Source organism: Grammomys surdaster, unplaced genomic scaffold (assembly GCF_004785775.1).
Source record: "Grammomys surdaster isolate TR1022 unplaced genomic scaffold, NIH_TR_1.0 127, whole genome shotgun sequence".
Lineage (NCBI taxonomy): Eukaryota > Metazoa > Chordata > Mammalia > Rodentia > Muridae > Grammomys > Grammomys surdaster.
In genome coordinates this window covers 8,216,979-8,244,497 of record NW_021604585.1, presented here as the reverse complement: position 1 = coordinate 8,244,497, position 27,519 = coordinate 8,216,979, and the positions used below count along the sequence as shown (strand labels likewise).

The following is a 27,519-nucleotide window of genomic DNA, read 5'->3' as shown; positions in this document are numbered from 1 at the left end:
TAAAGATATATGCCACCAACCTGACTAAATTGTTTTCTTAAATATAAAAGTTTTCAGTAAACAATCCCTAGGAAAAGGGCACTTGTTATACTTGATATTGCATTTTTTCTTGTAATGGGGATTGATCCCAGGGCCTTGACTGGCTAGGTATGTACCAGGCCAACTTAGCTGTATTTCTAAATCCTTAGAGGAGTATGTGTATTCTGTCTCTGAATTATCTGCGATTGGTTACTATTGTAGCTTTGGTAACACCTTCATGTTCTTGTATAAACTTGAAAAAAAATTTTTGAGACAGGGCCTTACTATGCAGTATTTGATCTGTAACTTGATATATAGACCAGCTAGCCTTGAACTCAGAGATCCAACTGCCACTGTCTATGATGGGATTAAAGGCATTCACTACCTGGCCCTAAACTTGTTTCTTGATGCATGACCAGTGGTTTTCAATCTTTGGGTCACAACTCAAGGCAGTCAAATGCTCCTTTCACAGGGGTGGCCCAAGACCATCATAACCACAGATATTTACATTATGATTCGTAATAGTAGTAAAATTAGTTATGAAGAAGCAATAAAAATAATTTTATGGTTGGGGGTCACCACAATGTGAAGAGCTGTATTGAAGGGTCCAGCATTAGGAGGGTTGAGAACCACTGCTGCAGTCAGCCAATCTGGAGTTCATTCAGATTCCTTCAGTACTAGCAACACGGTATGCTGACTGGCAAGCATGGTTCCTTGGAAATGGGTCACATAAGGTTAGACCAGTAGATTAGAACGATACCAGACTACTATGTTAAACAAAGGACAAACTTTCATAAGTGGCATAAGACATCTGCCAACATCCTAATTTCCCATCCTTTTGACAGAGGCTCAAGGGATTTCCCTCCTCAACTCTCCAGGTTCCAGAGCCACGAGCACACGCTTCTGTACCCAGCTCTAGGGCTCTTCCCATTCAGTCTAGTCCTGGACTGACTTAGTTTTAAGTTTGCTTATAGATATTAAGTAGTACTCGTATCCTAAGACAAGCATGCCAAACTAAATGAAGACTTTCTACCTGCGATACTGTAGCTTTAACTTTATGTGTGTTAATTGAAAAAAATTATTTTGCACATTAACCTTTAAAGTAGCTAGTTTGTGAAGGTAAAAATAGGAACACTAAAAATTATTTGTTAAATCACATCCTGTTTTTTTTTTTTCTTTTTGGGGTGGGTGGGTACATATATTAAAACAACAACAACAACTAACGTCTTAGGTAGCACCTACAAGATAAGAGAGAAAACTGTCCCCTTCAGTTTGGTGATGCTGCTCAAAATAACTACATCAAAGCAGCATCACTTTAAAACATCCCTTGAAGTATGAATTCAAGGTAATTAGCTTAGTTTATACCCAAGGGACTGAGTGTGATGACTTCTCTCATACAAGTTATCACTGGTTTCAAATAAGTTAACAGGCACATAATTCTTTCATTGAATTTCCAGGTTTTTCTCTACTAGGGATCAAATTCCTAATTGCTTCTTTACCATCCCTCTGGAAAGTCTGTTACTGCATAGCTCATTTGATCAGTAGCCCATTTGACTTCTACCATATGAAGATAATCCGGGTCTCAGCATTCAGACTGGCTTTAACTGGTGACAAGAAGGAAGAAGCCTACAATTAAATATCCCAGAAATTTATTTGATGTTTGCTTGAATACATTTTATATAGAAAGATTGGGATTGTTTGTTTGGAGTCCCTGGTAAATCTCTGAACCATAAGGGTGCCAATCCAGAGACATCAGACATGGACAAGGCCAAGTTTAGGACTGCTGTTTAAGATGTCTCTGGTCAAATCAAGCCACTCCCTTAAAAAATGCTTGAGGTGTTAAGAGCCACTATGTGAAAACAGCTGACACAAAGGAGGGCATTTAGATTCTGGCTTGTTGAATACTTAAATATTTGGAAATAAAAATATTCAGCTTTGAAGTTTTCAATACTGGAAAACTTTCAAGTCTAGGGTTTACAGCCAGGAAGGGCTGCTTCGTACTCCTTAAATTGGACTGTTTTCCAAAACGTTAATCTTCAGCTTTGGCTTCCATTTCTTCTGCATCATCATCTCCATCCACTTCTGCATTTTCTCTCTCAAGCCGTTCCAGCTGCCTTGCAAGTTCAGTCTCATCTGTATCTGTGACCACTTTGGGCTGTGGAAGAGGCATAATTTCAAAATGAAGTAAACAGCAGAGGAGATTTGACTTCAATAGTATTACTGGACAATGTTTAAAATTTAATGTAAAAAATTCTTTCATTTCTAACAATTCAGTCATGCCCGTGCTGACTTACCACTGAATAAGTTCTATCAGCTGAAAATTAAGAAAATGTAAGACTGTCCAAGGAAATACTGCACGCTACAGTGCAATAATACTTTCTGCCATTTTAATAAGCTCAACTGAAAACGAGTTCATTGATCACAACAAAAGACCACCAAATGTTTTGGTTTTAAAACAATCAATATTCTGGGTTCCAGATAAATTATTCTTCTTCCTCAGAGAATGAATCATTCTATACACACAGATACACAGCATATGGAAGTTAGGTTTTGTTCATATTGAAATGAGGGAAAGACAAATTATTTAATATTTGAAACAGGATTCCCTATGTAGACAACAAGCCAGTCCTTCTGCGTCTGCCTCCCAATGCTGAAATTATAGGTTTGTGTCATACTATGCCTAGCAAATTTTTCTCCATGAAGGGAAAACCCCATTTGGCACAAATGTTTATCCCACAAGACGGCATTCCAGGGCTAACAGTGTTTTATTACAAACAAAACCATTTTTAAAATACTCTGTACAAACAATTACTTTATATTCAATACTTTTTAATTCCCAAGTATATCTGACCGGGCAGTTAGGCAATCTCTGAACTATAGGCAATCATTCCGGTCTCAGTTTCCCAAGTGCAGAGATCACAGGCATGAACCATCGTATCCAACTCATCTGATACAATAACACTTATATGTGTGGGAATGCATTGCCATGGTGTGCTTTTGAAGTTGAGAAGACAATTTTTAGGAGTTGTTTTCTCCTTCTAACAAACAGGTCCTGTACACCAAATTCTAGGTTACCAGGTTTGGCAGCCAGGGCCTTTAGTACTGAGTCACTTTTGCTGGCCCCCTATCTGACATTTTCAAAAGCACTAAGAGGTTGAAAAAGTGAAGTAATTTCTGCACAAGTACGAGGTTCAAGCCCTACCAGCCATAGCTAAAGCTGGTAACAGTGGTATGTACCTGAAACCCAGAGCTAGGAGAGTGAACATGAGGATCTTTAGCCCTAGGTTCAGGGAGTCTCAAGAAAACAAGATAAAGGATATCCAACACTAATCTGGCTTTCATACGTGTACCCATGGGTCAATATACCTGGGTACACACACTAAAAAGAAAATGAGCTGAAAACTAGCCTTGAGTACAAGGAATCCTGTATCAAAAGCAAAAAACAAAGCAAAAGCATTAAGAACAAAGTACAAAGTAAGACCCGATCTCACCTCCATCTGAACATTGAACACTCCTCTCTTCTCCTCAATCTTCTCTTTGATGACCGCCATAGCCTGATTGAGGACAGAGAGGCCTTCTGTCCTCTCTAGGGTTGTTGTTGTCATCACATACCTGGGAGGCGCTATTAGATTAATCTAAAGGAGAAAGATAAAAATGAAGTTATGATTATATTTACCTAAGATATTAAAAAAATTGTTTTATTAATTTGCTACATGAAAAAATCATCAACCTGTCTCCCAGTTCTCTACATCAGTTTATCAATACATTCTCGTAGGTATTTTTCTCATTGATGTGATGAAATACTCTAACAAAAGCAATTTACAGGAGAAAAGATTTATCTTAGCTCACAATTTAAAGCCTAAATTCAGCCGGGTGGTGGTGGCGCACGCCTTTAATCACAGCACTTGGGAGGCAGAGGCAGGCAGATTTCTGAGTTCGAGGCCAGCCTGGTCTACAGAGTGAGTTCCAGGACAGCCAGGGCTACACAGAGAAACCCTGTCTTGAAAAAACAACAAAACAAAACAAACAAACAAAAAAAGCAGCGTAAATTCATCATGGCATAAAGTCAAGGCAGTGGGAGTTAGTCACATTATGTCCACAGTCGGAAGACAGAAATTAATGCATGCATGCAATCTATTCAGTGTCCTCTCCATTTCTACAGTTGAGGATCCACTCAGAGAATGGTGTCATTCATAGTGGGTGGGTCAGTGTACCTCAGTAACATAATTAAGATGATCTTGCACAGATACGCCCAGGCAAATTCTAAGTCTGTCAAGTTGTAAACCAACACTAACCATCATGTGCATCAGACCACTGATACAGTGATCTCATCTAATCCATACATACAGTCCACTATAATACTGAATATGCTGGTGGTTGTCATCACAATAATAGGTACTTGGGGTTGGGAAGATGGCTCAGTGGTGAAGAACATTTGTTACTTTTGCAGAGGATGCTGGTTTGGTTTTCAGCACCCACAGAGTGACTCACAACCATCTGTAACTTCAGTTCTAGAGGTACTGACACCCTCTTCTGGTTTCTGGAGGCACCAAGAGTGGACATGGTACACATGTAAGCAAACACACACACACAAAGTAAAAACTGAATCTTTTTTCCCCCCTCTCTCTAGGTAGGCCAGTCTGTCCTTGAATTCAGAGATCTGCCTGCCTCTACTTCTCAAATGCTGGAATTAAAGGCATGTATCACCATGCCTAGCTATAAATAAGTCATAAAAAAAAGTGAATTATCTCTAAATTGATAGAAAAAACCCTGAGTAACAACCACCCAGTTGAATGTGTGTTGTTGAAAAAAATGTTGCCTCCCAAGGCACTACAAACATTTTGGGCACTGCAACTTCTTTTTTGTTTTGTTTTGTTTTGTTTTTTTCGAGACAGGGTTTCTCTGTATAGCCCGGGCTGTCCTGGAACTCACTCTGTAGACCAGGCTGGCCTTGAACTCAGAAATCCGCCTGCCTCTGCCTCCTGAGTGCTGGGATTAAAGGCGTGCGCCACCACCGCCCGGCTGGGCACTGCAACTTCTTATTGTAAAGAAGATTTAATATTTCTGGTCCACTAACAATAGAAACCCTCTACATTCTCTATAATGGGAGCAGCAACAAAAAGCCATAGCTGCAAACAACCCCCAGAAATATCAGCTCAAAAAAAAAAAAATTTACAGAATGAGACTGACACTGAGCAATAGCTTTTAACCCCCGAGTTGGCTTTCCAATCTCCACGATGGTTTTGCTTTTAGGAAACTCTTGTAAGAAGGAACTAGACTGAAGTGATTTTGAATAAAACTTCCATTTTTGAATAGAGGTTAAATAAAGTTTAAGTTCCTAAGACCTTCCTGGGAAACTGGCATCCTGCTTGTCAAGTTGAGGCAAAGTGTTCGACCATAGTTGAATAACCCAGCATATTGGAACAGGATACGTGTACCATGAAGACACATTCCTAAGGAAGCCCCTTATCCCTAAACCCTGATGAGAGGGATAAGCTGGCATAAATGTTTATGGTTTTGAAGCTCCCGAGTCTGTTTTGCGGCTCTGATCAATCAGTGGTAGTCTGAGTGCATTTTTGTCATCTGCTTAAGTACTCACTTAGATGAACGTTCAAGGACACAGTCAGCTCCTTAGTCTGTGCTGTTATCTTGACTGGCCAGTTTTTGTTACCTAGGTTAGTCAAATATAGATCTTGCTTTTTTGCTGGACTCTTGTGACTGCTTGGGTTGTTTTAGATATTCGGACCCCAACTCTGGGCACTGAACATGCCGGTATGCACTTTATCACAGAGCTGTACTTTTCTACCCAACATGACCAGCAAAAGAGGGAAAAGTCTTAGTGGCCCTGGGTTCAACTGCTAGCACACAGGTTGACCACAAGGATTTAAAAAGCAGGGTGGGAGAAAATGCATAACTTACCTTGATGGGCATGGTTTCTGTAGAACAATTTAAACCTGCCCTCAGGGCTTCTTTTACAGCATCAATGCCTTCATAACCATAGCAAGCTACTTCAATATCTAAAATTACAAAAATTCAAACACTGGCACCAGAAATGACAAAAAGGAAAGATACACCATGAGAGCAAACTGTCTAGAACTAGTTAGAAACTGCACACCCTTTGGCCCAGCAGTTTGGTCTCTTTCTACCATGTAGGTCCTGGGTTTAAACTCAGGTATTTAGGCTTGGTGTCAAGTGGCTTTACTTGTTGAGCCATCCTGTCAGTACTTGACGAGCAGATCTATCTTCTAGAATACCTGTATAGATGGTAAGTATGTATTTTTGAAATTAAGAAAATTTGGTAAAGTATGTTCTTGAAGAGGAAATGTTAACATCTATGCATTTTTACTGGGGGCTGGTGCTAGCTAAGGAGTGAACCCAGGGCTTCACAAATGCTAAGAATATGGTCCACCCTGTTTACATACCTCTATCCCTTCGATCCCTGGTTTTCAACCTTCCTAATGCAGTGACCCTTTAATACGGCACCTCATGTGGTGACCCCAACCACAAAATTATTTCATTACAACTTGATAACTGTGATTTTGCTGTTATGAATTTTAATGTAAATATCTGATATGTGACTCCTGTGAAAAGGTCACTTGACTCTCAAAGGGGAGACCCATAGGTTGAGACATCTATGTTTTTGTAAAGTCTCTGTACAGGAAGAATGTATGAAAATATTCCAGGTCATTAGCATAGGATCAATACAAAGGCATGGAAGAATACCACTGTCCCGCTGAAATATTTCAAATTGTATATTACGGCAAAATAATACTTCCTTATTAAAGGACTGAATTAAAGTTAGTTAACTTTCTAGGACTATTTCATTTATTCCAATACATTTTAGCTTTGTAGATGTAATATTGGGCAAAGGACATGAGACTGTAGTGGCGTAATTTACTCAGCATGTAGGAAGCCCTGGTTTGATTATAAGAGCCAAAACAAAACCCCAAAGCAGTCAAATAACCTTCCTCCTAACTACACAAAACACAAACCAAAACAACACCTAAAGCTTTGCTATATATAAAAAAATATATATTTAGACAATGCATAGTTGTTGATGCAGCAGCACATGTCAGGTCAGTCTCATTACTTAACAGCTCGCTCAGGCACGCACAGTATTCAAAGTCATTTAGAAGGCACTTACCTGCTCGAATTTTGACAGCTTGCGGGGTCAAACGCCTATTGATATTGTTAATGAGAACTTCTCTTTCATCTTCATTCAAATCTAAACTATCCAAGATAGATGGGTCTCTGAGAAAAAAAACAAAACAAGTACTCTCAAGGTAATATTACTAATAACCGTGAAAACAAACACATCCCACAGAATAGTATGAATAACAATAAAGCACTAGTTTCCACACGGAAGTTAAAATTTTGACCTAGTACAATTTTAATTACATGTTCTTTTCTCTTTCCAAATGTGTAAACTAGGTTGGAGAGATGGCTCAGTGGTTAAGAGCACTGGTTGGTCCTCCAGAGGTCCTGTGTTCAGTTCCCAGCAATTACATCTACAGTGGGATCCAGGGCTCTCTTCTGTCATGCAAGCACACATGTAAATAAGAGTGCTCATATACACAAATAAATCTTTAAAAAAACAACAAAGTGTCTCATAGATGCAAGTGTCTCATAGAATTGTATTACATGAAGCAATGCAAATAAAGCATATGTCAAACAGAAAACTGATTATTAAAACAAAAATTTTTACAGATCTGGCAAAAACAAGCAAATCAATAAATACCTTCTAATATAAACCTGACATCCTATTATAATTGACTTAAGTACTACCGAGTAGTTAGAATTATTTCAAGGCCTTAGAATCTAGCTTGGAAGCAACAACACTTGGGCACTGGGACAGGAAAACATTTACTGCCAGTGAGGTCAGGAAGGGCTTCATGCAGAAACCAGCACTTCACTTAATCCTCCCAAGTGTCCAAGACCTGGATCAGGGAAGGGCTTAGCTAAAATTTTATGTTAACTGGATAAGTGGGGGAAAAAAAAAAGAGAAGAAAAATAAAACAAATAGAACAGGAGGCGATAACAAGCAGAGGCAAAATGTTACAGAAAATTTAATATGTGAAAAAAAGACTATCATGGGCAAGCATCCAAACTGATAATATCAAGTCTCAGTGAAAAGTGATAGAATGTGCACATAGGGAACTTTTCAATTAGGTTGCACAAGACAAACTGAGACCTGAGACAACTATCAACACTGCCACATGATGACTATGACAAATGCAGACTGACATTTACAATCAATACATACACAAAGCTGTTGACCTGATAAATAAGCAGGGGCATGCAAAGCAATTACGGCAAAAGGCAATAAAATCTGAGATATATATCAAATGATAGTAAAAATGAGGGAAAACAGCAATATCTATCTATACAGTTGCTAGGGGAATATAAACAACAGAACTAATTCAGCAAAACCAGATAGATAAGTATACTTGTACATATTTGTAAAATCAATCATATGATTCAACAATTTTATTCCCAGGTATTATTTAAAAACCCCAAAGGTATATGGTACAGTCATTTATTCATAAAACTGTTTGAAAATGGGACAAAAAAATTAAAACTCTTAATAGAGGAACAGAATCTCAAAATGAAATGATACAGATTATAAGGAAGTAGGTATACATCAATCTGGAGAAATCTTACTCAACCTTCTAAGGCAAAATGCAACTTCATTTTGCCTGTGAAAGATAAACAATGGATTGAAGTTTGAATACACAACTTATCCTATATGTATTTTATGGAGTTGTGAAGTCTTGGGAATAGAATTTACATTTTTCTAACATTTTGGAGTATTTATGCATACAGAATGAAGTATTTCAGCGAGAAGATCCAAGTTTAAACTTGAAACTTATTTATGCTTCATGTGTACCTGAATTTTAATCACTACTTGTTAGAGAAGGTCAGGCATATGTTTGTGGCATAATGTTGGCTCACAAACTTTCATATTTTGGGGGTGTTTTGTACTTCTGGATTACAGATGCTTAACATGTACACTGAAAACCTTATGTGATAACAGCATACACTAATGACTTCAAGGTGGTGCTGATCCATCAGTGATATTGGGTCTGAGGAGGAAAACACTGCTCCTAGTTACTTCAGAAATTTAGTTTCTTAATTAAAAGGAATAATGAGGCATTATGATTCACATGTCAGTATGTCTCAAACCTGACAACTGCTCCTGAATGACGATGCAGAGAAGACTGTTAAGGGAAGGGAACTAAAAGGACATACGACGCAGGAGGTTAAACTAGGGCCAGGTAGTGACGGCATGTTGTTAAAATACATACTGACTGGATGGACTGCGGCTGGATCTGAGTAACTGTGGTATATGCTTGTGCCTTGGACTCTATATTCCATACAAAAGCCCCGCAAACTGCTTACTAAGGTGAGAAGAACAGAAGGATGAATGAACAGTGCTGAGGAGTGAACAGGACAAGACCTGCAGGAGGGCAGTGGTATGCCTGAGCTCCAATAGTGGTGATGCCAACTGTGGATGTTGACTCTGAACAAATTAATCTCTGCCTCAGTTTCTTCAACTATAGCCTAAGAACAATAACACATATACCATAGGATCTTAGAATTATGGTATTGCTAGCTATTATTATTGTCCTGTCTTACAACATCTCTCACACATAAGAACTTGGTATGCTAGGGATGAGTCTTACTCCCCCATTCTAAGTGTTGAGGAAACCAGTTCTAAGCAGAACAAGGGCTGGAAATTAACCTCGAGACAGTGCTGAGGAGTCATGCAGCATTAACATTTAGGAAGGGATGGGAGGAAAAGATGCAGAGACAGCAAGCAGGGAGAGGTAAATGGTTAACTAGAGAGGACATGATGCTTCCTATAAAAAAAAAGTCAAGGTAAAGATGCAGAACCAAGCAAAGGAGTAACTGGGAGGAGGTCAGAGTAGTTTGAGAGCTGGAAGGGTGTGAACTCCAGGAGTAGAGGAGAAACGACCTTTTCAAATGGTCTGGAGGGAAGCAGATGGGTAGTGAGCAAACCAGTCAAGAGGGAATGACTAAGAGGGCTTCTGAGGAAGAACACTAAGAAACAGATACCATAAATATGGGAGCAAGAACTGGCCGAGAGCAGATGTGGGGCAGCAATGAAGACACAGAGGCACCAACTGACTACTTCTTTCTAGCAGTAGCCAGTAATCTACAATTGCAGAAAAGTCAGGAGTATCAGTTGAAGCCTGAACATAACTGTAGGAAAAAATAGGGCAAAGGCTCGTAATACTTGCAAGAAAGTTCTTGAAATATTATCTCATGGTGTTTCTTTGTTAGGTAACAAAGTTGGGCAAGGGAAGACAGAGAAAACGGGTTTGGAACCAGAGCCTAATACTTAAGAAACGTATGAAGAAATACAGTAGGACTATGGTGTAAAAACTCCAGGTTTTAAAGAGGCAAAGTAAACCTACTTAAGAAGGTCTATTATGAAGCCACACGGAAGGTAAGCTAAAGTGGCCTGGGATGAAGGGCCAAGCAAGTGCAGTAAGCAAGAGGCTGTACAGTTTTGGGTGAGATGTTCACACTGGTCCCGAAACCATCCAGGCATGATGAGGAAATACATTTCTTATACGGAAGTAGTTAGCATGAGATAAAGCCATGTAAATATGGCATATGAAAACTATATATACATGACTATATACCACAGGCCTTTTACAATGAAATATTTTTAAAGTTAAATGTGACAAGGACATAACATCTGCGGCGTTGTACTACTAGATGCCAGGCAATCAATCTGTGTGCTAAGACTTAGGTGAGACTGAAGGGCAGAATCAAGGTGTTCTTACGAGACTGCATGCTTAAAGGCATCATAGGCACCATATCCAGGTCTCTTGTACTTGTCATCAAAGACCCAGGCAGTCCTCTGGAACAGGCTTTCCAGCTGCTCATCCTTGGTATATTCTAATACCTCAGCAACATGGCGAAGAATGCTATAAACCTAGATACAAAATGAAGAACTCAATAATTTGAAAGTAAGAGAGCCACAAAGAAGGATTTTTGTATTTTAGCAGAAGATGTAATTTCACTTCAATAATTCCTCAACAATAAAATTTCTAACTACAAATTATTTTTTCATGAAGAAATAGTCACTCCTTCGCAATAATCAACTCAAGTAGGTATAAGCAGAAATATGACATAACTTTGGGGTTTCAAACAAATTAACATCTGCATTTGTTTCACTTGCAACAAGGCACTTGGTATCTTTCCTTACCAAGGGTGCTCTTATATTATCAAATATATACAAAACCACACTATAAGGGGAAAACTGTTCAAAAGTACAGAACCAATTGAGATTTTACTATTTCTTTTGCTCTGTTATCATTTAAAAATTATCCCTCCATTACTTACCCATCAAACTCCCTAAAAATAATATAAATTTAGAGAAAAATAAGAAGCTATTTCATGGGCGGGCAAGATGGCTCAGTAAAGGTGCTTATTGTCAAGAGGACCCACAAGAGTCTTCTACCCTTTACATATGTACCAAGCCACACACAAATGAATGAATGAATAGATAAATAATAACTGTAAGTAATAAATTATTTCATGTTTCACATCAAAATTAAGTAAGAAAAGGTCCTAAACCACTTGTTTAATTTTTATCATTCTGGGAACATTCTCTTGTTTATGCTATTGTCTTATGAGACAGAGGCTTTCTATATTACCCAGACTGGACTGAAGCCAAACTTCTGTTTTAGCTTCTCATGTAGGTGAGGCTATAGGAACACATCATTGTACCAGGCAAAAATTCAATTTTGCAATGTCCTAGAGACCCAAAACATATAAACTGCCTATAGCAGTGTTTAGAAACATAACAGGGTCAAGGTAACACTTTTACTTGGACACTGTAAACAAAAAAAAGTCAAACCTAGGGCCTTCTCTATACTAGGTAAATGCTCTTCCTTCTCAACTGTAACCCTAGTCTGTCTTTTTGAGAAAGGGTGGCAATTATGTAGGTTGAGCTGACCACAAACTCCTAAGCTGGCTTGGAGTGCTGGGAACAGAGGCATGTACCACCATGACTTGGCATTCTGCATTTCCAATATGTAGCCAAGTAATGCCAAAGGGTCTAGTTCAAAGACTATATTTTCTGAATGATACATCTTAAAGAAAGAGGTTTAACTTAAAAAAAACAGAAAACAATACATTTCTTTTACATGTTTCAGATGTGTAAACACATAAAATGAAAGGAGAGATCTGGATCATGGTCTGATGTACGTGGGACTTTCATTATCTATTTTACTGGGTATCTTAGTTTCTTTTCTGTTGCTGTGAGAAAACAGCCTAACAAAGGAGGAAGGGTTTATTTGGCTTACAATACCAGGTTACATTTCAGACAAGGAGGTCAGAGGCAGAAGTCTGAGAAAATTGGTCACACCAGCAGTTGAGCAGAGAGCATGTCTTCTCAATGCTCATACCAGTGCTCAGCTTGCCCCATCTTTTTCACCTAGGTCAGGATCCCTGGGTCAGGAAATGGTCCCACTCATGAATTCACCTCAATGAAGACAATCCCTCATAGGTGTGCCTGGAGGATTGCTTTTAGGTGTCAAAACTATCACACTGGACTAATCAAAATAATAATAAAACCATTTTTGTTCAAGTATTTTCTTGGTATTTTATCTCAAGGATAGGAACACACACATAGTAGTAGAAAGGACCAAAATACGAGATAAAGACAAAGAAAATATAATGCCAGGAAAAACTGAGGATTAGGGGCTAAAAGATGACTTAGCGGGCAAGAGCACTTGCTGGTCTTGCAGAAGACCTGAGTTCAACTCCTAACACACACACACACACACACACACACACACACACACACACACACACACGCGGCGACTCACAACTGTTTGTAACTTCAGTTCCAGGGGATGAAATACCCTCTTCTGACCTCCTTGTTCACCAGGCACAGCCACGCCACAGTGCACACACATACATGCAGGCAAAACACGTATACACAGAATAAACATCTCAATCAATCTCTACTTGTTTATCTACATCCCCCTCCATCCCTGACTCCCCCCCTTCTCCACTCCATGTGCTCACCCACCCACCCACCCACCCATATATATCCATCCATCTTTCCTGAGACAGGGTTTCTCTGTGATAATAGCCCTGGCTGTCCTAGAAATCACTCTGTAGACCAGGCTGGCCTCAAACTCATGGGGATTAAAGGTGTGTGTACCACGAACACCAGCTCAAAATCTTTTATTCTTATTTATGTGTATATGTGTACTCTCAGTAGGTATGTACATGTATATACAACACCCACAGAGGCCAGAAGAGGGCATCAGATCGCCAGAACATGAGTGACAGTTGTGAGCTGCTCAATGTGGGTACTGGGATCCAAACCTGGACGGGTCCTTTGCAAGGAGAGCAAGTGCTCTAACAATCGAGCCATCTCCAAAGCCTCCAAAATAAGAAATTTTAACAAAGAGAACCAACTTACAGTTTTGGATTTTGTAAATTTGTCTTCACATTTGATTGCTTCCTCTGGAGAAACTCTTCTTTTTGACAAATCTATATATCCTGTATGAAAATATTTTAAAATAAAATTTATTTGCTCAAGTATAAATCATTGACAAAAATACTGCTATGAAAGATTTAGATAAGATTTCAGAAATATTTTCATCACAGGCAATTATATATTCTTTATTATTTTAGAAGAAATTATATTTTAAATTATTTAACTGAAACCTACTTAAATACCTCTCCCTAAGCACCAGGACAGTTGGGAATTCACTATGATTTGATTAAAAGGCCATTGTCAAAGCAGGTATGGTGGCACATGCCTGTTAATTCTGAAACTAGGAAGGTGCATGCAGAAGATTTACATTTTTTGGCTTTTCCTGTTTTGTTTTTTATTTTTTTGAGACAGGGTTTCTTTGTGTAGCCCTGGATGTCCTAGAACTCACTCTGTAGACTAGGGTGGTCCAGACTTAGATTCACCTGCCTGTGACTCCTGGAGTGCTGTGAATAAGGGATGCAGCACAGCTGCCTGGCTGATGGTAGATTCAAAGCCAGCTCAGCACAAGAAAACCCTGTCTCAAACTGAAGAGAGGTGATTCTCAATAGAGATAACACCGCCATCTTCTGAGTGACCAGTGCACTCAGACAGCAGGAGCTAAAGCACCCTGCTTAAACCTTAAAAACAATGTGCATGGTAGATTCTCTTTCCCAGAGACACTAGTTGTTCAATTTGAAGAAACTAGGACTCAAAAAGATTAAAGAATTTGTCAGATATCCAGATCATAGATACAGCTACAATCCTATGTTGGGTTTGAACACAGAAAAAGTACATCATAAGACCACACTTACACACACACACACACACACACACACACACACACACACACACAGAGAGAGAGAGAAAAAAAACTTTTGTCATTTCATTCTCTTAATAGTATTTCTCAAAGAACCTAAACCTTTAACATTGAAGTCCAAATCATCAATTTTTCTTCTCACAAATTCTTTTGTAATGTTTTAATCTAAGAAATTGTAGCAAACATGTTATAAAACTTTACTTTTATATTTTCTTCTAAAGGAGCCCGTTTCAAATTTCATGTAGGTCTATGATTTTAGGATACTTTTGTAAGGGTAAGATCATGTCCCTATTTTTAGCATATAGATATCCAACTGTCCTAGCACAACTTTTAAAAAGACAGTGAGTGCATCCACCACTCAGATGCTTTTGTGCCCTTGCTGATAACCAGTTGAGTATATAGATATGAGTGTACATAACTTTGATTGTTAAAATGCACTGCCTTAAAAAAAAGATGGCCCCTCAATATAGCCCAGGCTGGCCTTGATCTCAGTCAGACACACACACACACACACACACACACACACACACACACACACACACACGCCTGCCTTTTCTGTCCTTGGATTAAAGTGTGCTACCATGTCTGGCTCCATTTGATCATGCCTCTTTTCCTGACACCCCTACCTTTCAGGTGCTGGGGTTCAAACCCAAAGCATCACACCCTAGGCAAGGTCTTTCCATTGTGGTATACCCTTAGACCCTTAGGCTCTCATTTTCTCTTCAACTAAAAACCTAATCATCTTAGGTCTTTCATCTTTTCTAACGTAACAACTACAAATTTTCCTGTGGCTTTAATATACGGGTGTTCAATTTAGCAAATGTTTGCTTTCTCCACTCAAGATAAAGTGACAATGATTCAAGTCAGTCTCATTATGATCAGAACATATATGATTTCACCCCTTTAATGTACTCAAAGCTATTACAGCCCAACTTCTTATTTTAGCAAGCATGATATACACATCTGAAACGTGTGTTCAATTTTTTGTAGGTGTAATATTCTATAAATTGGTCAGTTTTAATAAATTACCTTTAGATACGGCTCTTACATTATTTAAAGGTTATCTAAACCTCCAACTATAATTACAGATTCATCTATTTTAAATTTCTACTTCACATCACTAATCTCTAGTGGGCACATACACATTGACAGCTATTGTGTCTTAATCATTACAAAATGTTCCTGCTTAATCCTTGTCTACTTTATCTGATATTAACAGATATTCTAGTGTTATGTCAGATATGTCAGCACAGCATAGCATTTACCATCTTCTTGCCTTTTAATTGTATACTTGTTTGATTTACGTTTAGTGTAATTATTAATACAAGATTTAGATCTATTATTTGAGTATTTGTTTTCCTTTTCTCCAATTTGGTTTTCATTTTTCACCTGTCTTAAGTAAACTTATTGTATTTTAGAATTTTTTATAAGTGTTTTTAATTTTATCTGTATGGATGCTTGTAATTAAATGCCTACATGTAATTCTTATGCACCATATGCATGCTTGGTATCCTGGGGCCAGAAGAGCCCTTGGGATCTCCTGGAAATGGAGTTAGAAACCAAAACTGCCAGTATAATAGTAACTATTTTCCCACTCTGTATTCTTTTCTCCCCTATCTTTACCAGAGATTAATTCCAGGATTTCATGATAGAGAAATATTTTAAGCTACTCTCAGCCTAGACAAGGTCTTGCTACACTGCTGATAACTCTAGAGCGCTCTTCCTACCTGTCTTCTGATTAGATGGGATCACAGGCACAAACCAATGAGTCTCACTTCTAGTCTGTCCCTCCCAACCACCTTCTGAGTAGGGGTTTCTCTGCGTTGCTCTAGCTGTCCTGGAACTCACTCTGTAGACCGGGCTGTCCTCCAACTCACAGAGATCCACCTGCCTCTGCCTTCTGAGTGCTGGGTTTAAAAGCATCTCACCACTCTGCTTTTTATTTTATTTTAAAATCTTTCTATGTAGTCCTGGCTATCTGGGAACTGACTCTGTACTCCAGGCTGGCATTGAACTCACAGAGATCTGCCTGCTTCTGTCTCCTGAGTGCTGGGATTAAAATAGTGTTACCATGCAAGTATCTATATATTGATGTTCCCATTCTTGCAATCTCAGTAACTTGAGAAAGCCTCTCCTAGGGCCAGCAAACTCTTAGAAGAGTTAGCAATGGGTCTATATTATGCAAACTCCTAATCTAGAATCTACTTATTCTCACATAGTAAGCCAATACTGTACTTGTCCTATTATCAAGTAAGGAGGAATTAGATAAATTATTGGCAACCTCTTTATTCTAATACCTTCCAGGATTATTCAAACCTGTCAGCTCTGTCAGTCACCCTACCTTGCAAGATTCTACTGTGGGAGGTAGTTCATGTCTATAACCTCACCAGGGAGGTAGATTGTGAATCTGAAGCCAGCCTGGGCTAATATAACCTGCCCACTCCCTGCCAACACTACCAAAAGCAAAGCAAAACCAACTACACTGGTTCACTCTTTCTCACAGCTCCCTGTGACCTGTCTCAAATCAGGGTTTCCTCAAGAGGTCATGCATGTCATGACATGCTTTCCTTTTGGGCACTGTAAGAAAAATATCCTTTAAAGATACTCGTCTTTGGTATTATCGGTCAATTACTTTCATAAATTTAAATCTTGATGGCACCAATAAGACAAACAACTAAATGCATTGTAAGAAATTAAGAGAAAGGGGGAAAAAAAGGAATGTTCTAAAATTAAGCATATTCTTATTTCAGGTACCCTAAGACTAGCCTAAAAGAGTATTATTATTTCTTTAATGCAGTTCTATTTGGCAGTAAATTACTAGTTTCTCTTTAGTGTCTCCATTTTGACTTTTGTTGTTTGGTAGTATCATTGGATACACAATTCTAATTCGGCTTTTTCCCCCCCAAGGCCTAGCCTCTAGTTAATAATTTTTTTTTTTTTTTCTTCAAGACAGGGTTTCTCTGTATAGCCCTCGCTGTCCTGGAACTCACTCTGTTGACCAGGCTGGCCTCGAACTCAAATAATTTCTAATAAACCAGAGCACTTTGAATTTCTACCCTGTACATCCCATGTATTTTGTTTTTAAAAGCTACTTTCATAATTTTTGTGTACCCCCAGCCCACAATGTTTTGATGTGCTTACATGCAGTTTTACTATCATTTATATTATACCAAGTTATGGATATTTTCCAGTCTGTAAACTCATGGTTTGATATTTAATAATTACAGGAAACTCAGGTTTTTTTTTTTTGAGGGGTATCTCACTACAACAGGCCTACTCCGGCCTAGTAGTTCCCGCCAAGTACCTGTTTGCTGCTTCACTCTTCTACTGGCACAGCACTTTTCACTGACACTGGACACGGCTGATGCTCTATCCATATTCTTTTCTCCTAATGTTCTGTCTTTTACATTGGTTCTAATTTCTGTCTTAAGGTTTCATTTTATTCATTCTTTAAAAGATAGTTTTCTAATGTTTTTGGGCAGAACAATCATTAAAAAAAAAAATCCTGTCTCCTAATTCAAACTGGGACTGTATCTAGTTCTTAGCAACTGCCCCTCAGACATTGTTTTATTCCCACCATGTCTAATAATTTGGAGTATATTTTTGACATTATGAATGAATGACATTAGGGATAGGATTTGAATTACTATATATTTGTTTTTTTAAAAAAGTTGTTTCATCAGGAAAAATAACTATTTAAATTCAAAATTAACTTAAGTAGGAAACAACTTCAACCTTCAGATTTTAAGCCCTTAGGGATGCTTGAAGGCTATCTGTCTAGTAACTCAGGGGTCACACAGACTGGGACAGAATTTATTTAAAGACCAGGGGTTCTCCTTTTGTGGACCTTTCCTATCTCTCTAATTCTAATGCTGCTTTACTGACTAATGCTTCCTTTAATTATAATTCATGTGGTGGCCCCCAATCATAAAATTATTCTCATTGCTACTTCATAACTGTCATCTTGTATAAATCACGATGTAAATATCCGAGCTTTTTGACTGTCTTAGGTGACCCCTGTGAAAGGCTTATTTGTCCCCCAAATTGACAGCGACTGTTCCAATCCTTATCACTATTAATATTTCTCATTTGCTGTGGCTACCTACCCAGAACTTTATGTGATTTAACAAGTAATAATGTAAGTTTTCTTAGGCGCCCTGCTTGAAGTATCTTCAGTATGTACTTGGGGAAAAACAAAACAGAAAAATGATCCAGCAGAGCTCCTTTCTTCCAAGTATAGACATTCAGTTTTCAATTTCTCCTTGTCTTATCAGATAATTTTATACATGTCTGGAGTTTATAGCTGTTATGGTAAAAGTCTTGTCCAATAGGATCTAACTTCCTCATATTAAAAACAGATTGTCTTTTGGGCATGGTGATGCATGCCTTTAATTTCAATAATCCAGAGGCAGATGCAGGCAAAGCTCTGGGTTTGAGGGCAGCCTGGTCTACTGAGTAAGTTCCAGGACAGTCAGAGCTACACAGAGAAGCCCTGTATAATAAGAAACAAAACAAAAACGAAGCACCTCCTGGGCCGTAACTGTAGAAGCAGTTCAGTGATATTAACAGCACTAGCTTTCCTCTATGGGACCTGTCTTTGATTCCCAGCATCCACATGACACCTCACAATTGCCTTTAACTCCAGTTCTGGGGGATTCAATGCCCCTTTCTGGTTTACAGGGGCACCAGGCAGGCATGTGCTACACAGGTATACATGTAGGCAAAACACCCATACACATAAAATAACCACCTCCACCACTACCAAAACACACACACACACACACACACACACACACACACACACACACACACACATTCTCTCTCTCTCTCTCAGATCTCCTCTACAGGCTCATTTACACATTGCTTTCATTCTCATCTTGAGTTCTTACATTAGAACAATCAGATCTCATTCTACATAAAAAAAAAAAAAAGGCCAATATAGTTAACCAATTGCTTGGTTGTAACTGACACAGTACAAATAGGTTCTGCTACAGGAGTAATCTTACATGTATCTCTATTGAATTCTGAGATATCCTTCTAGATGGCATCTGAAAATACAGCTGATTCCTTTGCATATATTTATATAAGAATTACAAAACTAGGCAGTATTTGGGTCCTATTATTTTGGGACAGTGATGTGAAGGCTTTAAGCTGAGACTATACCAGCAATGGTAGAGGAGATTAAAAAAACAAGTTTAGTCATCACAGGCATGCAGTTATTCAAGCCTGACAGTAATAGCTGACCTGAAACTAATACCCAATGAGTTAATAGTGAAATTGCTAAAGCTAATACCTACAGTAAAACAGAGCAGAGTATATGGTACTATACAACATGCTTAGAAGTGTTCACAATGGTGATGATTTACATGGAATCCAGAAAAAAAATGCGCAAAGGGAAAAAAAAAGAATATTCATTTAGCACTGGAAGACTTTGTAGAAACTGGGAGTTGAGGGGACAGCACACAAACAACTGTTAGAGATACTGGAGTTCAGGTGTATATGTATGTACACTGCATAAGTTTTTTTCAAACCTTATATGAAATATCCCTAAAATCGACAGGCATCGTGGTACATGCCTTTAATCCCAACACGTGAAAGTAGAGGCAGCCTGGCAGATCACTGTGATTTTGAGGCCAGCCTGGTCTTCCAAGACAGCCAGGGCTATGCAGAGAAACCCACTGGGGGCAGGAAGGAGAACAAACAAAACAAAACCCTAAAATCTGTTATGTTTTTAATCTCAATTCTACATTTAACCCAGTCATCTTACTGCTAATTTAATTTTAAATCAAGAAAAAAAAAAGCCTACACCAAATATATTCACGCCTACTAACATTCAAGGGTTCTCTACAAGGCTCAAGCATTGCAAACAAGTTTTGTCTATTCCCTTTCCCTTCGTAAACCCTTTAAATTATATTCCTAAAGCTAGCTCCCCCCACCCCCCCCAAAGGTCTATTCCCTTATTTGGCCAAGGACTCATTCCCAAGACAAAACACCATGGTCCATCCATCAAAATTCATTATTTGGCCACACTGGCTAACTTGTCTAATCAGGTCGTACCAACTGACCCCGCATACACTTCCCCCTTTTCTCCTTAAAACTAGTCCTCTTAAAACACCCACTGTCTGCTTTTTTCTGATTCAGAGGCAAACCTCCCCAGTGCCTTGTCCCTCATGGGTAATAAATCTTCTTTGTGCTGAGAACTAGGTGACTGAGTGTGTTCTAGGGGCCCTACCTTACAAATAAAGAAAATTACTACTCTAGGTTTGTTTCTTTGGAACTTGGTTATAACTAGTTAGCTACTAAAATACTAAAAAAATTCAAGTCATTTGGCCACAAACTAACTCTGGAATCAAACTACTACTACATGCTGGGCAATGGTGGCAAATGCCTTTAATCTCAGCACTCTGGAGGCAAAGCCAGGTGGATGGATGTCTGAGTTCAAGGCCAGCCTAGTCTACACAGTAAAACCCTGTCTCGAAAAACCAACCAACCAAGCAACCAGCCAACCCCTATTACTACAGTAAAAGGTTTCCGATTAGTCAGCTAATTAGTACCCTTTAAATTTAAAATTTTAGACAAATGAAACATGGATTATGTATATGCAGATGTGGGTATGTGATTTTAAATGTATACACCATATGACAGTTGAGGCTATAGGAAAAATCTTGGGTGTATTTAGGAGCTGTTCAGTTTGATTTTTGAGATAAGGTCTCTCATTGGCCAGGAACTCACTAAGTAAATCAGGTTGGCTGGCCATGAAGCCCCAGATTTTCCACCCTCCCGAGAGAGTTGGGATTATATTACACTTGGCTTTTTTATATAGGTTCAAGGGGTTGAACTCACCTCCTCCAGCTCGTTATCAAGCATTTAAATGACTGGTCATGTCCTCAGCCCCCATGTGCTTAACAACTTTGTATGTAAAGAATTTATGTAGCAAGAATTCTAGTATAATCATTTTCTCTAGGGTAAACATTAGAATGAAATAGTTGTTGTCTAGAAGCACTCTGACCTTGAAGAAATCACTGTAGAAAACAGCGACTGTTTTCTGTTAGCTGCAGAGTTGTTTTTCTGAAGGAGCTTTTTATAGCCTTTGCATGACTTTGGTCACAACGTCAGTCCTGGCACACCTGAGTATCTTGCATTATTGAGTACTACAAACAGTATCCAATAAGGACTAAAGTTGCAGAAGCGTGATGTTTTCCTTCAGGAATCACAGATTATATGAGGGGCTTTTAGTATGAGAAACTAACCCCCCAAAACAACTTTTATGAACAGCTAATAATATGCTTGAGCGTCTTTTCGACATTCAGTCCACAGAGGCTGGATCTCCCTCTGTGAGCAAAGCCTCAATTCATCCTTGAGTGACCTTCTTTCTTTGATCATCTTTTGAGACTCACAACACTGACAAATTTAAATACAGTAGTTTAACTACAGTGTATTTTAAAATATATACTTTTAAAATAAGCCATTTGAAACAAGAAATTTCTGTAGTTTTATAGTTTATATTTCCTAGCTATTTTTTCTCACTTACCTTTTTCTTTATCCACTCTAATGACAACTACACATTCATTTCTGCCAATTCGGATCAGTTTGTTTATAGAACGAATACGTCGTCTGGATAATTCACTAAGAAGAATCATGCCTTCAATGTTATTATATTCCAACAAGCTGACATAGGCCCCCATTTCAGCAATGGATCTTACATTCACCATCACTACATCTTCCACCTCAGGAAATTTGTGTTGATAAAATCTACAACTTAGACCCGGCATTCTGCAATTTAAACAAACAAATAAGAAAATAAAGTGTTAAGCTAAAAATAACCAACGTTATAGACCTTGACAATGAAACAACACAACAAGGTAACAGACATTAGTCTCCTCATCTCTTTAAATGTCTTAAATGTCAGAAAATGGACAGATACCCAGGACTCAACTTTAGTTTTTATATGGTCCATATTTTTGTGATGCTTAGGCAATCACTTTTAGAGAAACTATTAAAAATTAATGACTATCTATAAAATGCCGTGAGGCCTAAGGATTAAAGGAAAATGTCAAGAGTAAAACATTATTTTAATATCACCACTTAAGTAGAGCATCTAGGTATATATATATATATATGTAATACCAACACTCTAAAGGCCTTACTCAGAAGGATCACAAGTTTGAAAACAGCCTGGGCTATATACCTAGGTGCCATCTCAAAACAAAAGCAAAGCGAAAACAAACTTCCAAAATACAGTAAATCAGCACCTAACATTTTAATAACTTTCATGGAAGGGGGTGGCATCATTATAATAGTTTTGACATTACCTAATCTACTCTAAGTTAGCTCAGATGGCATATGCTACCATATAGTGTAAACAAAGAAGACTGATTACTTAAAACCTCAACCAATGTTCCAAAAGTTACAATATTTTTCGTGATGCTGCCGACTAAGCTGAGTTTCTATTTACACACTAAGCAAATCTTTCCTGACTTTTCATTAGCTGCACCCTTAGTCTATTATCACTGTAGCCAAAATTATAGTATCACAAAATAAAACTTTATTAAGGGGCTGGAGAGATGCCTCAATGATTCAAATGCTCTTCCAGCAAATGCAGATCCCATTTCCAGCACCTCCATGATGGCTCACACACTTAACACCCAAGGGAATCCGATGTCCTCTTTTGGTCTCTGTGGGCACTGCAAGAACACGGTATACAGCTATACATGCAGGTACAACACTCACAAAATAAAAATGACTTTGTCAGCCGGGCAGTGGTGGCGCATGCCTTTAATCCCAGCACTTGGGAGGCAGAGGCAGGTGGATTTCTGAGTTCGAGGCCAGCCTGGTCTACAGAGTGAGTTCTAGGACAGCCAGGGCTATACAGAGATACCCTGTCTCAGGAAAAAAAAAAAAGACTTTGTCTTTTATTTCATTTTAAAACAAACAAGTTAAAGCTGAGTGGTAGTGGTGCATGCTTTTAATCCCAGCACTTAGCATTCAGAGTCAGGCTGATCTCTGAACCTGAGGCCTGCCCAGTCTACAGAGTGGGTTCTAGGATAGCCAAAGCTACCCAGAGAAACCCTGTCTCAAAAAACAAAACAACAAAACAAAACAAAAACGAAACAAAAAAAACCAACCAACCAACCAACCATACCCAAATGATTTAATTCAGTCTTTTTTTTTTTTGTTTTTTTGTTTTTTGTTTTTTCGAGACAAGGTTTCTCTGTATAGTCCTGGCTGTCCTGGAACTCAGAAATCCGCCTGCCTCTGCCTCCCAAGTGCTGGGATTAAAGAAGTGCGCCACCACCACCCGGCTCAGTCTTTATATTTCTAACGTATATTATTCTCCAACAGTTTGATGAGGTAGGGCCTTGTCCATGCTAGGGAAATATACTTCACCACCAAGCTTTCCCCTAGGTCTTCTATTTTTATTTTGTTAACACATAGGCCTATTTTTGAGAAGAGCTTTATAAATCTCTACACTCCAAGTATCTTTTAATCTCCATGCACTAAAGATATTTAAAATCATTCCCTTTGATCCACCCAAAGCACCTTCTCTTTAATAATCCACATGCTGGAAATCATACCAGTTAGCACTATACTTTAAAAAGGAAGTCCTGAGACCTTAATTGTAGCTGAAGACTTTTATGTTTTCTTATTAATCATAACCTACTCAAGGTTGTCAGAATATAGGTAATAATTATCGCCCAAAGGCCTAAGAAATAAGTGTGACATTTTAGTAATTTACTTTCTAGGCAGATCTATGAGTTTGAGAGCATCTTGGTTGACAGAGTAAGTTCTAGGAAGCCAGGGCCACACAGAGAAACCCTAACTCGAAAAAAAAAAACCAAAACCAAAACAAAATGAAACAACAAAAAACCCCCAACCAACCAAGAATTAGATTCTTTACATCTAGCGTATCTGTCCTAGTTAAAAACAGGTTTAAAACAGACCTACACATAATCCCACTACCAACTGGGAAGATGTGGGACTCATACATCTGTTTCCGTCAGTAGGACCATTACATGATCTGGACATTGCCTAACTCTTTGATGTACCACTTTCTCTCTAGTTCTCCCTATTTGTAGATAAGGAAACGGAGGTGCAGGCTGAGCAACTTGCTCCTTACATACTGATATGTAGTTAAAGTCAAAATTTGAGCCTATTAAATTTTGAATCATTTGTGCTTTTAAAATTAGGAACTAGAAACATCTAACATGATCAAAAAGAAACACTGAAATACATACTCTGTGTTGGAAGTATGTATCACATATTAGGCCGAACTAGTAGGACAGAACTAACAGTATTGCTTATCTAAAGGAAACCTGTGGCAGATTCATTTCTCCTGCAGCTCAACAAAACAGGGATTTACTAAACAAAAGAAAGTAGACACTCAGCTAGAACTACCCATTTGGAAACAGCGGTTTCATTTTTAAAACAGAGCCTCTCTTAAGGGTGGGAATGCAAACATTCTCAAGTATCTGTATATAGAGAACTGGAGAACTAAACAAAGCGAGCATCAAAATAAACGCTATAGGAAAATGTTCAACAATTCTGGGAGATTTAGAAGCTGCTAGTCATATTTATTCAGCAATTTTCTCCAAATACCATCATCCAAAAAGGTGATGCTTTGTTGTCTTAATCAGCTGGGTAAAGGTTATAGGCAACAGGGTAAGAGAACACAGAATGAAAACATGGCTACTATTTTAAAAGGCACAAATCTGTTTGCAAAATATGGAGTGAGTAATGAAACAGTATATTATTTACAGTAGAAAGAAAGTAGCCTGAAATGACAAAGGGAATTCTTGTCACAAAGAACTTACATGTTGGCTGATTGACCAAACAATTCATAAAAACAATTATTAAAAAACCCCATGTTTTTTTCTGTCAATGAAACAGAAATCAAGAATTTATTTAGTACTTTTGATAATTTTCAAAGTATTATGACTTTTTTCATTTTGTAATTTAATTTAAAACAATTTTTTGGGTAGTCACTACTAAGTACTAAACAATTCTGACACAAAATTTCTTCCCTAGGGAATTAAGTACCAGTGGGAAAACAAATTAGGATTACAAGGTGCTATGAAAAAGCACAGAAAAGAATTAACAGGAAACCAAGGAACAGAAATATTAAATGACTTCAAAGACAAATACATAATGTACACTAAAAACTAGAACCAAACCCAAATCTTTAACACTAAATCTGATATCCATAAAGCCTCCCTGTATCATAGAAGCACAATAATGTTAAGGGCTCCCCCAACCCCTTTAGACAGGGTTTCAACGTGCAGCTCTGGCTGGCCTCAAGCTCATAGAACATCTGTCTCAGCATTTTCCTTCCTTCCTTCCTTCCTTACTTTTTCTTTTTTTCCCGAGACAGGGTTTCTCTGTATAGCCCTGGCTGTCCTGGAACTCACTCTGTAGACCAGGCTGGCCCCCAACCCAGAAATCCGCTTGTTTCTGCCTTCCAAGTGCTGGGATTAAAGACGTGTGCGCCACACACCTCTCACTCGAGATTACACCTCTGCCTTTAAAGTAGTTAATGCCACACAGGCTGTAAGTGCTGTGATGTAAACAAACAAACAAAAACACTTTTTGAAGCTAGTTTCAAATTCAAACACTTTGCATTATCATTAGCTTGCCCCTGTTAACAAAGGTACACTTCTGGTACATTGTCATGTCACCATAGCAGATATGGGCAATGAACATTCCAAAATAAAATGTACCACGTTGGGAAAACGCTTTGTTCAGTTCTAAAGTTTACTAGTACAAGTAAGTCTTTTGAGAATCAGGGCCTGCCATCTGGAAAGAAAAGGCATTACAATTTCATAACTGCCATTTTTGATGAACTATCGAGGGTCCCCATCCCTCTAACAACTTAAGAAAGAGAAAAATCAAAACTTTTCTGATGTATTTTCTTCAAGAAACAATGTTTCTTCTTCCTTAGTGAAAAGTAAAGCATCTAAAATATGGGGGGTGGTTAAGAGCCCCAATGTGAGCACTCACGTAACTCTTAAAGTTTTTCTTAATCTTAGGATTTCAGCGTCCATAATTAAAAGACCCCAGTTTTATTTTCATAGTTCTACAGACAGGGCAAATAATCTAATCGCCTCAGTAGCATGACTTCCAATAGCTGATTTTCAATTCTAGGAATTCACTCTTACAGAAATGCACAACTAGAGGGAAAACTTAACGACCTTCAATATTAATAGTTACGTTTCGGACTTTTTAAAAAAAACCTTAAATATGGTGGTTTGTCCTATTGGTACTCTGGCGAAAAGTTCAGTCTCTACAAGAGCCAGAGAAAAGTTTTGGCAGTATCCTGGGGCTGAAAAGAAGGAAACAAGAAAAATCACCCAAATTCTCAAGCCCGGTAAAAGCAAAGCGCTCAATCGTCCTGAACTAGAGGCGGGACGTCGGAGAGTTCTCCAGAAGCCTCCCCACCACAGGACATCTTTAAAGAGGCTGTAAAAATCTACTTGGCCCACGTTCCTTCACAGGGTTTCTCCGCCCGTACAGCCACGTTTCTGGCTCCCAGGACCAGACACCGGCTGGCGAGAAGACGCAGGAAATAACCAGCGGGCGGTGGCGACGGTGTCCAGACACTTCCCGCGCAAGAACGGGGAAGGGGGGGTGATAGCCCGGGGCCTAGCCTCACTCGACCACTCCTGTCACTGGACATAAGTAAGGCAAATTCTTGGGGAAAGAAAGCTGCAGGGCCAGTTACCTGAAGTGTATATGTGAATCCCAAACTAGGGTCCCACGCCGTGCTCCTTAATGGCAACGATGAGACTCGGAACACCAACACCGGACGCCGAAGCTCCTCAGCGTGCGCTTCGCCCAACCCAGCGCGCATGCGGATCCACCTCTCACTGCGCAAGCGCCGACAGAAAAGGCCCTTCGTTACCACTAACAATAGAGTCTTGGTCCTCCTAATATGGGCGGTGGGAACCACAGGGCGAGCTGAAAAGTACCTTTCTTTGGTATTTATAGATTTTGCAGAGGGAACTTGCTAGGCTTAAAGAAGAGGTAAGTTTCTGTTTCTTGCTCCAGGATGATTACTTTAAGTTTTAGTCAACCAAGAGATGGCGCTGTGACGAAAGACGGAAAGCCGAGGAGAGGAGGAGCGTGATCCTCTCCAGACCCATCACTCAGAGCACGCTGAGTG

General features: G+C 38.8%; 1 protein-coding gene across 1 annotated transcript; it reads right to left on the bottom strand.

Annotated features, from left to right (window-relative positions):
- Positions 1–1,650: 1,650 nt before the first annotated feature.
- On the bottom strand, positions 1,651–27,242 carry Eif2s1 (eukaryotic translation initiation factor 2 subunit alpha). Its single transcript, XM_028789840.1, has 8 exons — positions 27,079–27,242; positions 21,895–22,136; positions 13,490–13,569; positions 10,833–10,984; positions 7,163–7,269; positions 5,938–6,035; positions 3,510–3,653; positions 1,651–2,173 (listed from the first exon to the last, which is right to left on the bottom strand). Exons 2-8 carry the CDS (start codon positions 22,133–22,135, stop codon positions 2,048–2,050), a joined length of 948 nt encoding a protein of 315 aa, XP_028645673.1. The 5' UTR covers position 22,136; positions 27,079–27,242; the 3' UTR covers positions 1,651–2,047.
- Positions 27,243–27,519: the final 277 nt, after the last annotated feature.

What these genes read in the sequence shown, in the direction of transcription:
- Eif2s1 (XM_028789840.1), bottom strand. Translation starts at nt 22,135, where the DNA reads ATGCCGGGTCTAAGTTGTAGATTTTATCAACACAAATTTCCTGAGGTG. An exon ending in GCCTTTAAGCATGCAGTCTC is followed by an intron (nt 7,270 to 10,832) that starts GTAAGAACACCT and finishes TTTTTTTCTCAG; the next exon opens with AGACCCATCTATCTTGGATA. An exon ending in TGTTCAATGTTCAGATGGAG is followed by an intron (nt 2,174 to 3,509) that starts GTGAGATCGGGT and finishes CCTCTTCCACAG; the next exon opens with CCCAAAGTGGTCACAGATAC.